This window comes from Copadichromis virginalis, linkage group LG7 (assembly GCF_057382275.1).
Source record: "Copadichromis virginalis isolate Kocher_CV1m ecotype Utaka linkage group LG7, C_Virginalis_male_GT1.1, whole genome shotgun sequence".
NCBI lineage: Eukaryota > Metazoa > Chordata > Actinopteri > Cichliformes > Cichlidae > Copadichromis > Copadichromis virginalis.
In genome coordinates, this window is record NC_140624.1 from 44,521,560 (window position 1) to 44,539,572 (window position 18,013).

The 18,013-nt window shown below is 40.2% G+C and overlaps 2 protein-coding genes across 2 annotated transcripts in view; both read right to left on the reverse strand.

Annotated features, from left to right (window-relative positions):
• snx24 (sorting nexin 24) overlaps positions 1–6,028 on the reverse strand; it is a 14,007-nt gene extending 7,979 nt beyond the window's left edge. The window contains exons 1-2 of the mRNA XM_085463586.1: positions 5,828–6,028; positions 3,903–3,986 (exon numbers count right to left, since the gene is read on the reverse strand). Coding sequence (XP_085319712.1) covers positions 3,903–3,986; positions 5,828–5,896 — 153 coding nt within the window. The 5' untranslated portion in view covers positions 5,897–6,028. The remainder of the gene's footprint in view (positions 1–3,902; positions 3,987–5,827) is intronic.
• Positions 6,029–8,237: 2,209 nt separating this feature from the next.
• loxa (lysyl oxidase a) lies at positions 8,238–17,292 on the reverse strand. Its single transcript, XM_085463587.1, has 7 exons — positions 16,388–17,292; positions 15,975–16,083; positions 15,383–15,514; positions 13,749–13,905; positions 8,896–8,991; positions 8,679–8,794; positions 8,238–8,561 (listed from the first exon to the last, which is right to left on the reverse strand). The coding sequence occupies exons 1-7, from the start codon at positions 17,004–17,006 to the stop codon at positions 8,555–8,557; spliced, it is 1,236 nt and encodes a 411-aa protein (XP_085319713.1). The 5' UTR covers positions 17,007–17,292; the 3' UTR covers positions 8,238–8,554.
• Between the last annotated feature and the right edge of the window lie 721 nt (positions 17,293–18,013).

An 18,013-nucleotide genomic window follows, 5' to 3' on the forward strand; every position in this document is an offset into this window, starting at 1 on the left:
ATATGGACACAAACGCGCGTTGCAACTTCTTATCTGGTGCGCGTCTTTTATTTTGACAGCAAATGCGCACACGCGGACCACTTATGTGCACCCGTGTAAATAACATAATGTTCTGCCGGGTGTGTTGTTGGTTTTCTCTCGATTTCTGAGTCGACAAGCGCCTTTGTTACTGGGACCAGTCATTTTAAGAAAGGCCCCCCATTAGAACCTATGAGAAATGCAAGAAATGCATTATTGCTCGGTCTGCAATATCTTTCCCAGAACAAACACCAATTGCAAATAACATACTAAAAATAAACCTGAAAAATCTGTTTAGAACAGCGTACTATGTTGCAAGGAGTGAACTACCACTGGCAAAATTTAGCAGTCTTTGCAAACTTCAAAAAGCAAATGGCCTAGATCTTGGTTCCACTTGCCTCTTACCCGTGACTTCAGTGGAAATTTCAAATTCAGGACCTGACACAGACTGATTGATGTCCTACACAGTTCTTACAAGTTCATAGAAATTTCTGTTCAATTAGAACCAAGTATTTGAGTTGATGATTGTAATTTTTATACAATGTTGTAATTTGTTTTTCAACAATTTTTTGATTGTTTTGTTTCCTTTACAATATTATACTTTAATGTATAATATTGTAAAGGATATTATACATTATACATTATTATACAATATTATACATTAAAGTATAATATTGTAAAGGAAACAAAACAGGAAACAAAACGTCAATCAAAAAATTGCTCTCTTTTTTTATTCGGGCTACTTAAATTTATTTTGGGCTACCAAAAACTGAAGAGTCCCTGCCTGAAGGGCTACCAGGGATTTTGAAATTTTGAGAGCCCTGAGATATATTTATTTTTTAAATTACTTTTGTTTCAGCAACATTAAATTTAAAAACTGTACTTTTGAGTTAAAATATATATTTATAATTTTAATAAATGACAAATTAAAAAGGCATGAACATTTTTTTTGTATCGAAAAAATATCGAACCGTGACACCAAAGTATCGAACCGAACCGTGAATTTTGTGTATCGTTGCACCCCTAATATATATATATACACACACACATTAGAGATGGCACGATACCACTTTTTTATGTCCGATACTGATATCATAAATTTGGATATCTGCCGATACCAATATGAATCCGATATAGTGTTTTTTAATCAATAAAACTGTTTTTTAATATCTTGCTGCATTTTGTATAAGTTCATACTCAAGTTTAAATAAACAAACACTAAAGCTATTCTGTTATACCTGTATGTAAAAAATACACTGCACCCAAAATATTTCATAGTTCATAGTTCTATGTTGTGAGATGTGATGATTCATGTGCTATGTGCTGAAGTGTTTTTTTTTCTGTTCTCAAACTGATCTCCCTGTTGGAGCTCAGTCTTTTAAATTGGCTCTTTGCTAGGTTGTCTGGTATGTGTAGAAACAGCACTGGCTTATCCCTTGATTTAGGTGCTTTTTTAAATCCTTGAATGGTTCATAGATTATTGTTAATTTGCTTAAAAAACACAACAGTCATGCCAAACCATATGCAAAGAAGAAAGGTTGAAAGACCTTCAGAAAAGCTAGACATTTTAAATGAGAATAAGAAAGAAAAGTATTTCTCTGTGCCCCCCCTTTCCCTGTTAATGCCCCACCTGGCCCCCTGGCAAAGCTTTGCTACACCGGCCCCTGCACAGTTACCAGCCGTCAGCTACGTAAAAAGCTGCGTAAAAAAGGATCCTGGTGTAGAAAGTAATATTAAATAAATTCTAACAATAGCTTATCAAGCTTAAACATGCTGCTGTTGTTCAGCCGCTGGTTTCCTCTTTCTGGCGTGAAGTGGGCGATAAACAAAGAAGAGAGACGGACTCGCGACAGAAAAGCCGATCAACTGATCATTAAGCAGTTTCACGATTGAAGTAGCAGCAGGAGAGAGAGAGAGGCAGTCGCTCCATATATCTGTTGTTAAGCTTAATGTGGGAATGCTTTACAAACATTCAGAGATGAACTTACACATTTGCTTTACTTCTCTCTGGGATAACTTCCTCGGAGATGAAATGCTGGTTTGGTAGTGAGGCTACAAATACACACAGCCGCTCTATCACGTGAGCACACTGCTCCGACGTGCTGCGGTTATGAGCCGAGTTACGCCGTGTCGCAAGTTTTGTGAGGTGCTTTTTTGATATTTAATGGATCATTACATTTTTTATTTCGCTCCGATATGCGATACAGTAATTTACGTCAGTATCAGACCGATACCGATACGTAATATCGGATCGGTTCATCTCTAATATATATATGGATTTTTTTAGTTGCTGTTTTTGTAACGTTATAAAATAATGAAAGGTGGTAGATTGGCCAGATGCTGGCACATGTGTACAAATAACTCTGGTGTTTGGTGGCTGCTATGGCAGAGCTTCCACAGAGGCCAGCACGTGGATGAGAGAAAGGGGAGGCAGGAGGAGGAGAGACCCGTTTCTGACACAAGTCCCGTCTCTCTTGTTTGTTTATCGCCCACTTTGCGCCAGAAAGAGGAAATCAGTGAATGTTGCTCTAAACAACAGCAGCACATTTAAGCTTGATCAGCTGTTGTTAGAATTTATTTAATATTAATTTCAAGTATCAGCTGATGTTTGCTGGAGCCACAGCTGTAAAGCTGCTGGTCATGATGTCGGTTTGGATATGTGGTGAGAGGGAAACATGAAGATGAAACCAGGAGATGTCCTGATGTTACTGAATCATCAGAGCTGAACAGGTGATGGAGAAACAGGTTTACCTTTTAGGTGACATGAATGAGTTGAAGTTATGAACTGTTTCTGAGAGACAAATAACACCAGGATCCTTTTTTTTTTACGTAGCTGACAGCTGGTAACTGTGCAGGGGCGGGTGTAGCAAAGCTTTGCCAGGGGGGCAGGCAGGGCATTAACAGGGAAAGGGGGGGCACAAAGATATACTTTTCTTTCTTATTCTCATTTAAAATGTCTGGCTTTAAATAAATAATTATCTGAATCTTACAACCAAAGTTTTAATCTGATGTAAAATGTATAGAAATCATACATATACCAACAAGACTGTACATCACTGTCACAACAGCGTTTGTTTTCATTCAAAGGTTTTATGGCTTTTCCTGTAACACCTGGTCAAAATGCCCGGCCCGATTTTTTGTCCCAGTCCAGTCCTGCTGTCCTATGAATAATCTTTATGGGTTTTCCTCCCTTAAGCATGGCTTCTTGTCAGCTGCCATTCCACTGAGACCATTCCTGATGAGGCTTCAGTGAACAGTAGATGGATCAGCTGAAGGCCCAGATGCATCTCTCACCTCCTGTGTCAGTTCTTTGCTGTATTTTTTCATTATTTCTTAAGGACAACTTTGTCTGTGCAAGATAGTTTTTTTTAAGGCCTGACACTTATTAGTGTGTCCTTATCTGTCCAGTTTCCTCAATCTCTTAAGGACACACTGCACCAGCACTCTCTGGTAATATATATGGCACGTTTTCAGCTAATAGCTCTTTGGGAATCACCAAGTTGGTGCAAAAATCTATCACATACCTGTCAAACTGTGGTATCATTGGCATTTTTTGTAGATTCAACTAAAGAATGTGTTTTTGGAGAATATGTTTTTGCAACAGGCTCCCAAAGAGCGCCTAAAGATTTAAAACTGGTTGCTTTGCTAAGTTGTTATGTGTAAACACAACACTAGTTCAGGCAGGTGTGTTCTTATGTTTGAGTGATTCATAAACCAGTGTTAAGTTAAATTAGAATATCATGGTTGATGTGTAAAATCTGTAGGTTTTTCACACATTAATGGCGGAAGTTAAACACTTGAACGCTTTAGTAAATTTTTAGCTCACAGGAAAGAATGATTGTGCGAAAAAAAAGAAAGAATCAGAACTGAAAGTTGAATCTCACCATTTTATGCAAAGCGTGGAATTCGCTGTAGCGTTTCTCAACAGCATGCTGTCTGCCGTTCATCAACACGTCAATTTTAAAGACCTGAAAGAAAAAAGATAAGTCAGCTTAGTGACTCATTCAACTGAAAATTTCTCTGCTCTACCCATACACTCAGCAGTGACAGTAACGTCGATGTCAGCATTAATTCCACAACAAGAGGAAACATCTGGCTGTTGTGACAGAAAAAACAAATTGATCTGTCAGAGTTACTGTTAACATCCCTAAACAGGCTGCCTTCCACTTCCCTTCCTTCAGTAAGAGATTCACAGCACGCACGCTGCCGTTCTGGACAGCATTTTGCAAAGGAGGAAATTCACAATAAATGACGGCAGCGCTGTGAACACACACACCGTGGAAAAGCCAACAAGTAATCATTATTAACAAATGCTGGAAGAATCCAAACAGGTGTTGAATCTTATTTAAAAATATATTTTAAATAAAATATATAATCATCTCATAAACCTGAACACAGTGTCCATACGTGAATACTGAGAAATAAATTCAGAAAACTTTCTTTTTATGGGTATTACACAATATCTTGGAGGTCAGGAAGTCAAACTCAAAAGCACTGCTCTAAGGTCCTCATGACTTCCAGCAATAAAACATCATGCCATTAAAACAGGGAAAAAAAGCCTTCCTCAAAATGATGCCACAAAACTGGGAACTGTTGCCTAATTGAACAGTGGTTCCCAATAAAGGGGATAGGACTCCTTAGAGCAGGGGTGTCAAACACAAGGCACGCGTTTGACACGGCCCACAAAGACCCGCACGTCTGTGGAAAATGTAAAGGAGGGCACAGATTTTGTACTTTTAACTGTATTTTCATCGATTTTACAGCGTTTCCTGCTGATGAAGTCCACCACTGCCATTCATTCTACACCAGAGTAATAAATAAACAATAACAATTAAACCACAGAAAAGTTTTTTCTTACCATCTACTATAAAAATTTATATATATTTATATTTTCTTTTACAGTGGGTCCACAGCAGGGGAAAAAATTTTATTTTTTGGGCCACCAGAACACATTTGTTTATCTGCGCTGACAGATTTCTTTTTTTTTTTACAGCAGCATTTCTTTATTGTCTAGAAAAACTGAGATATATTGTTGAAACTGGTCTTCTTTTAGTATTAATTGGTATTAAATGCGCAGTCCAACTTCTTTACACTGACAGTGGTTTGGCCCACTTATGGTCAAGGTGGGCTGTAACAGTGGCAAAATGAGTTTGACGTGCTTAGATAAAATGTTGTAGTCACAAGATGAGTAAAAGACAGATATATATCTTACTGATTCTGATGTTAGAAGACTGCAGTACAATTAGTTTGATCTCTAAATGAGTAAATGACTGATTTTAAAAAGCTGAAACCACCCTTATGTGTTTGCAGTGACAGCAGCCTTTACTGGAAGTGATTTTAAACAATATTTTACAAAAGAAAACATTTAAGGGTGAAGCAGTGGTGCCTGGATTAAATCCTTACCTGTGTTTATTCCCAATCAAGGACTCCCTACACTATATATCTTTAAACTGAGCATATCTCAGCTACTTATAACCTCATTAAAGTATTTATCTTCATCTTATTTATTCCTTACTCTAGATTATTATTGTTATTATTATTTATTTATTTATTTACAGATGTCAGCTGGGTGTGGAGGGCTGGTTTAAAACTCTGGAGCCTCTCTGATTAGACACAGATTCTAAAGTCAGAGTAACTTTTGCCTCTTTTCGTGCCTCATTTGCACCATAAAGTGCGAATTCGGTGCTGATTTGAAGCGAGCAGAGTGCAGTTTATGATCTAACAGAGAGAGACAGCGGCACAGTTGACATTAAATCTGATGACAGCGGCAGGACAGGCGACACACAGGGTTTATTAGGGAGCAGCTCACCGTGTATCCTTTCTCCACCGAGCTGTTTTCTGAGCGAAAAGACGGGATCGACACTCGCACCGGATGCATCTTCACTCGAACTGAGGCGTGATTTTCAGGTAGGTGATGTTTGATCTTGATCCTCTGGCGCACACAAACACATTGACACACACACACACACACTCACTCACTCAGTGCTGGTGGATTACTCCAGTTTGACTGATAAAAATCACAGAATCCAAATGTGACGAAAGACATCTCAGTGGTGCCCCCTGCTGGACCGGAGGGCACACCGTTGTAAGGATTATCTTGAAGAAAGCGCCACAGAGGACAGTTTAACATTCAGGTGGCCCAGTGGGGTCATTTTTAATCGTGAATGTCTTTCCTTTTAATTATAAAAGAATTAATTAATTTATTAACTTCGACAGGCAGTGGCATTGTGTCAAATTGTGTATTTTTTAATGTCATGGGCTTCGGTTTTATTGTTTTTTCGATAATTTAGCATCTGTGGTGGCTGTGGAGACAGAGAAGGCTGTCTGCTAGTTGGATGGTGGTTTGAGCCCTGGCTTCTTTAATCTACATGAGAAAGGATCCTTGGGCAAGATACTGAATTCTGAGTTGCCTCCGATCCATATATGTAAGTGTGTGAATGTTGGGTTAGAATATTTTCTTCTTCTTCTTTCAACTGCTCAGTTCATGGGTTGCCACAGCCCGTCATCTGCATTCATTTCACCCTATCTCTACCATCCTCTGCTGACACCCCAGTAATCTGCATGTCCTCCACTACATGTGCAAATCTTTTCTGTGGTCTTCCTCTTTTCCAGCTCCAACCTCATCCTTTTCGAGACTTTGAAATGCTTGGAAGAACAGCAAAAACACAACTCTACTTTACAAGCCTCAGTTAGGATGTTAAGTGTTAAAGCTCACAATATTACAATTAGAAAAAGATTGAACAAGTATGGCTTGTTTGAAGGGTTGACATCATGGCTAAACCTTGCAAAGTTGCACCTGAACCTTGGGACTTCGGGAACAATGTCCTTTGGACAGATGACACCAAAGTGTAGATGTTTGGCAATAATGCACAACGCCATGCAGGAGGGAAAAAAAAACAGCATATCAGCACATAATACCTCATACAAACTGAAGCGTGGTAGAGGGGTGATGATTTTAGCTTGTTTTACAGCCGCAGGACCTGGGAACCTTGCAAACATTGAGTCGACCATGAACTCCGCTCTATACCAAAGGTTCAATGTGAAGCCATTTCTCTGACAGCTAAAGTTTGGCTGAAATTGGATCATGCAGCATGACAACGATCACAAGCACAGCAGCAAATCAGCAAACAGAATTGCTGAAAAAGAAAAGAATCAATGTGTCGTTTGAATGAGTGAATCAGTGCTGTGGTGGGACCTTAAGAGAGCTGAGTATAAAGGAATGCCTGCAAACCTCAATGAACTAGTAATAAATAATACTGAGTGATATTATCAGTGAAATACACAATACTTTTAACCAGTTCAAACATCTATGAAGACGTATTTCATTGTGTGTCATTGAATATGTACTTTTAAACCAGCCTTTAGTTATGGTGTTGACAACAGAGTCACCCAGGAAACGTTATAGCAAGTGCATGAAACTCATGAAAACATACATGCTCGTAGAAATGTATATACCATTGTGTAAAGAGTGACTTCACTGACATCAGGCACTAATACCAGTTATACGTGATGTGTAGCATGTGGAAAGTTTCCCTCGCACTGAAGGAAATTTGCCAACTCAGGAAACAACTTTAATGACATCACGGGGTTTTCAGTAGTGATATTGCAGATTGACATTACAAATTTATTATGCAAAGCCTGTGTTACAAACAGTCAAGAGTGTATTTGATGGGTGCTCATCACTCTAGGAAGGTAATAGAAATCTATCTTTCCAGTAATTTTCAATAAGAGGGACTAAATGTGAGGAAATGAGAGTCTCTGTTTTGCTGCAGTGGTTCTGTGCTGCTTTTCTCTGCTTTATATTAGCGTGACACATTAAAACAATCAGCTTTTTCTTTGCTATTTTCAGAAATTTTATCCAGTTTTAAAAAAAGAATCAGTGGCTTAATCAAAGACAATAACATATACATACATGTTGGAAACAAAGTCACCACGATCACAATAATCAGCCTAAAACTTCGATACAATATTACAGTTTTATTCAAGTAAGTTTCAACAAAAGCTCTTGCGTAAAGAGAGTTTCATCTGCTGCATATAAATATATTTTCCTTTAAACAACTGGGTTCAATATAACATTGTGATACACATGATTTATGCTGCGATTTTTCTCTTTTAGGCTCATGTTTTTCTGGATTTTATTTCTTCTAACAAGTGGCAGTAAAAGGCAAGCATACAGTACAATCCAACAGAAATGAGCTATGAAAAATACCCCCCCCCCCCCCCCCCCCCAAAAGAAAAGCAAAAAAACAAAGCTGAGGTTATATGATTTTCATTAAGGAGAAAAAACAAAGATTTCTTTTCCCACACAAGCAAAGAAAAATTCAACTTTATCTGCTGCTATAATAATCAGATGATTCCTACTTGTTCTTTCCTAAATTGGGAGTGATTACATTTTAAAGTGAATGCATGTCTTAAGAAAACAAAAAACCCTGTTTTTTTCTTTTATCTATGTTGCTTTATATGCTTTCATGTGCAGTCCTCTTCTTTGTCATTTACACAGTGTGTCCGCTGAGCCGCTGTGGATGACTGTCGTTCTTTAATATCTAAAAAAGTGAACACGTAAATAGTTTCTGTGTGAAAATCTTAATAAAAACAAATTAACCGATGGAGACAGTGAGAAATATTAGGACTAAAAGTGTCACCTCAGACATCGTACTTACGTTGACATGTGACAACCTGACACGTAGGCATAGTTGCCCGTGTAGCGAACATCACAGCGCACAATATTGTTGCTGTAGTCCGATTCTGGAACCTGGTAGTAAGGATTTACACTGATCTGTGGACAATATGGTTAAAGATCTGTTAGTAAAAGAAGAAATATTGATAAATGAAACTCTTTTAAAGGTGCTTTGGGAGGAAGTCGTATTTCTAACAAACCTTCAGGACATAGTTGCCAGGTTTCACATCTGTGATGTCAATCCACTGGCAGTCGATGTCTGCGTTGTAGGTATCATAACATCCTGGGCTCAGGCCCTGCGCGTTGGACAGCATCCATATAAAACAAAGTATAAGCAAACTTTTACATGCAAAAAAACAAAACAGTACTTGATTTCAACCTGTTTTTCCCGTCATTATATAAAAAGAACGTTTTTGGTTTAATCCTGGAGGTGATTTTGGATCCAATGTCAACAAGAAGAGAGACCAAAATACAAGTTAAAATTACGAAAAAAAAACTGATGGAAAATTAGTCAACGTGCTGAAAAACTGACCACAGACGGTCATGCAGGTGAATCATCAGGAGAGACAGGAAATCATTAAATCACCATAAGAACTGGCTCATGCAGAAAGGAAATTCTAAAGCTGTTCTCTCAAACGCAGGAGCCTCGGGAAAACAGCAGAGCTTGTTTATGAAGCCCAACTCTCCTTTTTAGACACTTAAGAAACCAAATCATACGTCAGATTCTTCAGAATCTAAATGAATCAGAGGTACTGAAGTCTGGGAGCTCACATACAGGGAGTGCAGAATTATTAGGCAAGTTGTATTTTTGAGGAATAATTTTATTATTGAACAACAACCATGTTCTCAATGAACCCAAAAAACTCATTAATATCAAAGCTGAATGTTTTTGGAAGTAGTTTGTAGTTTTAGCTATTTTAGGGGGATATCTGTGTGTGCAGGTGACTATTACTGTGCATAATTATTAGGCAACTCAACAAAAAACAAATATATACCCATTTCAATTATTTATTTTTACCAGTGAAACCAATATAACATCTCCACATTCACAAATATACATTTCTGACATTCAAAAACAAAACAAAAACAAATCAGCGACCAATATAGCCACCTTATAGCCACAGACCTCCAATGGAGCTCTAACACCTCTGCGGTCTTAAAGAAGGCCCAACAGCGTCTCCACTTTCTGAGAATCCTCAGAAAAATGGACCTGAAGAAGGAGCTGCTGACCATCTTCTACCGCTGCTCCATTGAAAGTGTGCTGACATATTGCATTGGTGTGTGGTTCTCCAGCTGCACCACAGCACACAGAAAGGCACTCCAGAGGGTCATCAACATGGCCCAAAAAATCTTTGGACATCCTCTTCCCTCCCTGAAGGACCTGTACAGCACTCGCTGTCTCAAGAGGGCACGCAGCATCCTACGGGACTGCACACACCCAGGACACCGGGTGTTTAAGCTGCTGCCGTCTGGCAGGAGGTTCAGGCTGCTGAGGTCCCGAACAAATAGACTCAAGGACAGCTTTTACAACAGGGCAATAGCCCTGATCAATGTAAATAGCTGACCTGACTGGATACCTCCCTGGACTTTTTAGGGGGAGGTAACAATGTTTAAAACGATAACAATAATATTTATATTTATAACAAGGTGCAATAATAATTAATGTGCAATAATAACAGTGTGCAATACACATACACTTATTCTTCTTTTTTATACTAAGTTAATATACTGTGTTGTGTTGTTTGTTACGTTGTGATGTGTCATATCGTGTCGTGTTGTGTTATATGTAGTGCCGACGTAGGACAGTTTTTCCAATTTCATTGTACTACTGTACTATGTATGACTGTGCAATGACAATAAAGAGTTATCTTATCTTATCTTATCTTATCTTTCTTTGCAAGGACACTCAAAAGCCTGCCATCCATGGATTCTGTCAGTGTCTTGATCTGTTCACCATCAACATTGCGTGCAGCAGCAACCACAGCCTCCCAGACACTGTTCAGAGAGGTGTACTGTTTTCCCTCCTTGTAAATCTCACATTTGATGATGGACCACAGGTTCTCAATGGGGTTCAGATCAGGTGAACAAGGAGGCCATGTCATTAGTTTTTCTTCTTTTATACCCTTTCTTGCCAGCCACGCTGTGGAGTACTTGGACGCGTGTGATGGAGCATTGTCCTGCATGAAAATCATGTTTTTCTTGAAGGATGCAGACTTCTTCCTGTACCACTGCTTGAAGAAGGTGTCTTCCAGAAACTGGCAGTAGGACTGGGAGTTGAGCTTGACTCCATCCTCAACCCGAAAAGGCCCCACAAGCTCATCTTTGATGATACCAGCCCAAACCAGTACTCCACCTCCACCTTGCTGGCGTCTGAGTGGGACTGGAGCTCTCTGCCCTTTACCAATCCAGCCACGGGCCCATCCATCTGGCCCATCAAGACTCACTCTCATTTCATCAGTCCATAAAACCTTAGAAAAACCAGTCTTGAGATATTTCTTGGCCCAGTCTTGACGTTTCAGCTTGTGTGTCTTGTTCAGTGGTGGTCGTCTTTCAGCCTTTCTTACCTTGGCCATGTCTCTGAGTATTGCACACCTTGTGCTTTTGGGCACTCCAGTGATGTTGCAGCTCTGAAATATGGCCAAACTGGTGGCAAGTGGCATCTTGGCAGCTGCACGCTTGACTTTTCTCAGTTCATGGGCAGTTATTTTGCGCCTTGGTTTTTCCACATGCTTCTTGCGACCCTGTTGACTATTTTGAATGAAACGCTTGATTGTTCGATGATCACGCTTCAGAAGCTTTGCAATTTTGAGACTGCTGCATCCCTCTGCAAGATATCTCACTATTTTTGACTTTTCTGAGCCTGTCAAGTCCTTCTTTTGACCCATTTTGTCAAAGGAAAGGACGTTGCCTAATAATTATGCACACCTGATATACGGTGTTGATGTCATTAGACCACACCCCTTCTCATTACAGAGATGCACATCACCTAATATGCTTAATTGGTAGTAGGCTTTCAAGACTATACAGGTTGGAGTAAGACAACATGCATGAAGAGGATGATGTGGACAAAATACTCATTTGCCTAATAATTCTGCTCTCCCTGTATTTTAAACTTGTTGACTTGTTTTTGTTTTTTAACATTGCATTCTAATCAACAGAAGACTAATCATTATATGTTTTACTATACATTGATGGAACAAAATAAATATTGCAAAGATCTTTTTTTTTATTTATTTTTTTTATATCTTCCAGTTTTGGGAAGAACAGAGTGAGACTGAAAGGTGACTCTTAATGATGACAGCATAATGATTCACTGCACTAGTGTTAGTCTACGTGCACTTTCTTGTTAAATACATTGCACCCTTATCTGTCACTCTCTCCTTGTCTATATTTGAGACGAGGCTTCAAACTTCTCTTTTTTTTTTTTCTTTTTTTTTTTTGGTAAAGCTTGTAGTTAGGCCTGAATCAGGTGACCCTGAAGTATGACTTAGTTATGCTGTTATACTTACTTAAAGTTATTATTACTTACATTGTATACTCAGCCTACATTTGTTATGACACTTTTTCCACTACAGACAGTCAGAACGTGGATTATCTCCACTCTTTTTAGCTGTTGTACTTCTCATCTCTTCCATCGCTGGTAGAACGGGAGGAAGAATAAACTTTCTGATTGTGCTCGAGCCCTCAATCTGAAAGATGTGCAGGTTAATTCATGTTAGCTCATGTTCCTGTCACTTCTCTTTTAAAGCTGTGGTTGGAGCAGGAATTGGCGGCGCAGCGACAGCATATTACCTGAGGCAAGAGTTTGGACCTGGGGTTAGACCACACCCCTTCTCATTACAGAGATGCACATCACCTAATATGCTTAATTGGTAGTAGGCTTTCGAGCCTATACAGCTTGGAGTCAGACAACATGCGTGAAGAGGATGATGTGGACAAAATACTCATTTGCCTAATAATTCTGCACTCCCTGTATATGTCTCTTATAAATGCAATCTGCCAAGGACTTACAAAAAAACCTTTTCAAACTGAATTGTGCTGTACTGGGATACTTGAGTATAACAGATCTATTGTTAGTGTGATTTCCTATAAAAATGAAGCTCCCACCAAAAAAGTAATCCATGAAATTCAAGTCAAAAATAAAAACTATGGTTTCTACAGAGGTATTTAGTAAGTGAGCTTGTAAAGCAGTAGCTAGTTGCAAAATTCAAACTTTTTCCAACTTTGTTCTAACAGGAGCTAACTGGATAAATTTAGTACACTGTGGCAAAAAGAGGCAGCCAAAACAAGTTGTTTACACAGTGAACTTGTTAGGAAACAGCTGTACATCTGGCAGATAAAGCATGAACGTTTGAACTGTGTTTCTACTAAATGCTAACCAACGCTTTCTGAGCAGCTTAACCTGGATTCATCTTTAAAAGGCGGCAGCAGACGACTTCTCTGTCTACAGAACGATCTCTTTACAGAAGACAGCTAAACAGCTGATATGTGTGTTTGTATCCTGAGTGAACTCAGTGAGGAGTTTATGGACTCAGCCGCTAGTTTCAGATACACACACAGTTACACACTTCTCTAAAAGATGTTGCCACAGCAGATGGCAGCGCATCAGCGATCTGCCAAATTTTTACACCAGATGCACTTTCTCATGCAACCCCTAAGGGATTTGTGTCTATTAATGGTCTCAAATAGGGGATTTTTTACATGTTAGGCGAACATGTAAACCACTGCACATGAAAGTAGCTTCCCCTCACTCATCACACAGTTTTCAGAAAACTAAGAAGGCAACACCCAATACGCTCAAACTAAGGCTTCAGAATGAGGCTTCTTAAATCGTAATGTTGGTTGTCATGGTAGCTAGTACATATTTTACACGTAGTTTATGAACCTGAAAGACTCTGAAGTGCTTAAATGTGCTGATGGTCACCTTTCTCCTTCCTCTGTGGATGTATCACCACGTATAACACCTTTCACGTATGCGCAATCTTGTCATGTGACCCTTTTCAAAGTAAGGCACAACCTTTACAGTTACATTTACAGCACTTATCTCTGAGACCTGAGTATGTGAGGTGCAGGCATATCGCCTGTAGTATCCATAGTCACAGGAAGTGTCCTCCAAGCAGAAGCTGGCCTTGTGGCCTTCTGCCACTGACCGCTGAGTGGTGGCATCCAGCAGATCGTAGTGGCTGAACTCATCCATGCTGTGGTAGTGCCTGTGGATCAGCAGCACAGTGACAGCAACTGAAGAAACAAGTCATTAAACTCAGTGAACTTCGCATCAGTGTGAAGTTTTCAAAGGTTTTCATTCATGAGCCAATAAACGCAGACTAATGTGTCAAATACATTTGGATCAAAAGGCTTCAAGTCACAGTGACTAAAACTATATTTTATTCGTCATGTAGACGGTTATAGGAATAAGCATCTGGTTCACCTCCAGTATCAGGAAGAAAGAGTTCGTTCAATGAAACAAAAGCAATCTGGTTTTTAACATCAGCTGACTTTCAAAACACGGAAAAATATCTATAGAGTCTACATAAATGGTTTCCTGGCTCTCTGTCAAAAGTGCTCCATCTTGGGGAGTCGCTCAGAGGACCGCTTGCTTCACAGCATAACTATGGACTGAGGTAGTTTTTCTGGAAACACCAGTCACATTTCTGTAAGTTCAAACATGGGACAAAAATACTAGCAGGTTTTCTTTTGGGCATAATATCCTCGTCATACAGCTTTAATGACTCTGCAGATGTAAATGAATGAAATGTTTAATTAGGCTACTCTAGATTTAGATTGAAAAGACAGGCTCTTTGTGTCTTAATGTTGAGCTTGAAAAAACAGAAGATTTCCTCTTCAAATGCCTAAAGATACAGCTAAAACTTGTGTTGAGATGTTGTTCCAGATATCAAATCTCTGCAAAAATATAAAAACAGCCAAAAGTAACACAGCTGTGGTTCAACAGGGGGTGCCATACCACAACTGCAGACTGCAACAGACAACCAGTAATTCTGGTAGCATCTCCTGAAAAACACTTTTAATGTCCAAACACCGCCCCTGTTCTTTAAATCATAGTCTTGATAAACATCAGCCTGGAAGTAGAAGAAGAAATGTCGATGGAATGATGGATGGACTGAGACGTGACTTTCCAAAGCTTCTCACTTCACACTCAGGGCAGAATTCCCAGACTGAGTTTAGAGCTGGTTTTTGTTCATTTAAATGTCTTTTTAAAAGTCCCTCCTAAGTTCATGTATTTATATATTAATACACTCAGTATGTTTGATATTTCAGCTGCAGAGATATTTTAGCATGCAGAGTCAAGCTGAGATGTACTGTAAATGCATCCAAACACCCATTTTTTTCTGAGACTTTCATTAATATTTGAATATTTTCTGGATCAAACCACTTTTCATCCCCCCCCCCCCCCCCCCCCCCCCGCAGTATCTGGAGAAACAATCATCTCAAGCTCTCAAGCTTTTCTATACATGTGTGTCTTTTTCTTTTTTTTTGGTTCTTTGGGTTTATGGAAACCTCATATACCTGGAAAAACTGCAGTGCAGACACCTTAACAATTGTCTCGTGGAGACAAAAAGGAGCACATAAAGTCAGTTTGGGGTGTCAGTTCAATGCAACGACATGTCACAGAGACTCTTTGTCTGAGTGACGATGAGGTGGACAGCACTGGCATGACATTATACTCACTGGTGACAGCTGTGCCACTCCCAGGAGTAACGTGGCCTGCTGGGGAGGAAGTCTGCGGTGCCCTGGTTCTTGACTTTCTGAGGAAACCTCAGCAGCATGCGGCTATCGTAGTCTCGTGCTCTATAGGCGGAACTGTAGACAGGATACAAAGATAAAAAGATTTTAACCCCCCAAAAAACACTATTATAGGTGGACACAGTGATGTCACTAAGATTTGTTTTCCCTGCTACATACCCTCTTCTGAGTTGAGCCAGTTCATGTGTAAATGGTGGGTGGAAATTTTTTTTTAAAAGGCAAAGTGGTTGTTTGGGTTAGTTTTCAATAATGTGTTTACCATTCAGGCTTTCTCTCCCAGAGGAGGCTATGATTAAACTTTTACAGAAATCCTCCACACCACCCCCTCTGCACCATCAGCGGCAGGATTTGGTTAATTTTACCTCATCTCATGCTCCCACTGGGCAGCTTTCACCCGCAAACACTTTAAAGTGGTTGTTATGGCTGAGAACTCTCTGAATCACACTCAAAAGCGGGTGCGCTTTTTTCTTTCACTTTTTTTTTTTCTCCTCGTGGACCAGTCCTGACAGCAGTCTACCTTGACAAACAATTTTCTTCAGCCGCACATCTCAGGTTGTACATCGGGACTCTCTGGACGTAGGCCGAGGCTTGGATGTAGTATGGGTCAGGAACCAGATCAGGGAGACCTACAATACACCACATAATGATGACACATAATCTCCATTATAATGCAATAAAAACAGATCAACAAGTAGGAAATTTTTCACACATAAAAAGCAAAAAATGCTGAAATTTAGAGGCAAAAGAGGCACTAATTGACAAACTGGTTACTTGAGTGACTGTTTTTGATATGAAACATGCTTCCATCTTATGTTTTAATGTTAATATTTTGATATAGTAGCTATTCATATAGTTCCCTGCTCCACTCTGTGTTTAACAACTATCTTTCTGCTAATTTAAATGTCTTAAGGGCACTTTTCCCATCCTTACCGTACTGATGATACCTTGTGCCATATCCGGGTCTCGCTCTCTCCCTTGGTCTCTCGTAAACGTCATAGTAATTGTAATATGGATTATCGGTGTCAATGGACTTGTAGGGATCGTATGGATCGTCTCCCACCATCATGTCTTCTCTCCTGACATCGACCTGCTCTTGGGTATCATTTACTCTCCGGCTCCTCTGCGTCCCTGTGCGCTCACCGGGACGCGCTTGGTGATGCTGGCGGTGTTCCTGGCCTCTCACGAGCCTCTGGATCGGCAGCGGGAGGCTGCGCTGGCCCTGCGGGTTGGAGGCCGGCCGGGGAGGCTGCTGCTGGGCCACTGGTTGTCTCTGGGTGTCCGCATCCCGGATGATTGTGACAGGTCGCTCCTGCACTCGCTCCTGCGTTGCGCCCCTGCGTCTGGCCGGCTGATACTCAGACCCTTGGCTTAGAATGCTAAATATCTTGCCGTTGTGTGACCACTGTAGCGTCTGCCGGAGGGCCCCTCTTTGGTCATTCCCTTGCTGTGTTCCCGGATTCCTTTGAGACTGAGCAGCCTGCAGGGTGAAAACAAATAAATAGACCCAGGAATATGCGTAAAGCGGTGTGCCAAACACGCGCAATCCCATTGTGCACACGGTTAAAGGAAACGGTGACAAAGCGACTGTTATAACGAGGTTGTCTTTGACTCAGTTATCCTTCATTTATGTCTGAAGGATACTCCGTGAGCAGTGAGGAAAAGCTAAGTTTCAGTGTATCCGTGTAAACTCATAACGCTCTGCTGCAGATGCGCTCTGTGAGACGACGGCGATGATGATGACGAGGAGGAGGAGTTCAGCATTTAGAGTTGCTGGTTCTGTTGCACAATCTAGTGCTGCTGCTCATATAACAACTGGAAGTGCTATCGTGCCCAGCCAAGAGTGTTTGATAACTGCTCAGTCTGGCAAATTTAACAGCAGTAAAACCTTTTTTCTTCAGCACAAAGAGGAAACACGTATGTCTGTGCATCACACAGACACAGCAGCAGACGAAAGCTTTTTTTGTGAATCCATTTCGTTTTAGTCATGATGAATAATATGTCCCATTTCTTTGAAATGTCTCTATACTGTCTCCATTCCTTTCTTTTTCCAGCCAGATTTATAAAAAGTCATGATAAACTTTTGTCCTGACTGTTGGATGAACTCCCAAACATACACCCTGCAACACCCTGTGCCAAAACTTTATTCACTCATCCATTATTTTTCTTTCATAGGAGAATTTCAAACCTAAACATGACTCTTTGATGGCCATGCAACACTTTCTGGGAAACCATCTGCCACATATCCACCCTCCAACCTCAACCCTAGCTGCACTGGAGCTTTGCTGAAAACGTGAAACACACATCACATGCAATTTTTTTTTTGCAAAAGTCACAATTAGTCTGTCCCGAGGAACCTCTAGTGATACTTGATATCTGCTTGACTGTCTGGCAGCTGACTGCTAAACTCTGTTCTTCTGCTGATAAATCCAAATCATTTGCTGCAGTCTAGTCAAATCACTGCCCTGGTGGTGACACCAGATGTATAATGCATATGTTGAGAAACTTAATCCACGGTTCTTTCTTTCTCTCTCTCTCTCGCAAACGAGGAAGTTTTTT

Bases quoted from the DNA above. Each gene is read 5' to 3' on its own strand.
- loxa (XM_085463587.1), bottom strand. From the start codon at position 17,006: ATGGGATTGCGCGTGTTTGGCACACCGCTTTACGCATATTCCTGGGTC. The intron at 15,515-15,974 runs GTAGACTGCTGT...TCCTGTCTACAG, and splicing joins GAAGAAAATTGTTTGTCAAG to TTCCGCCTATAGAGCACGAG. The intron at 8,795-8,895 runs GTTTGTTAGAAA...TATTGTCCACAG, and splicing joins CTGGCAACTATGTCCTGAAG to ATCAGTGTAAATCCTTACTA.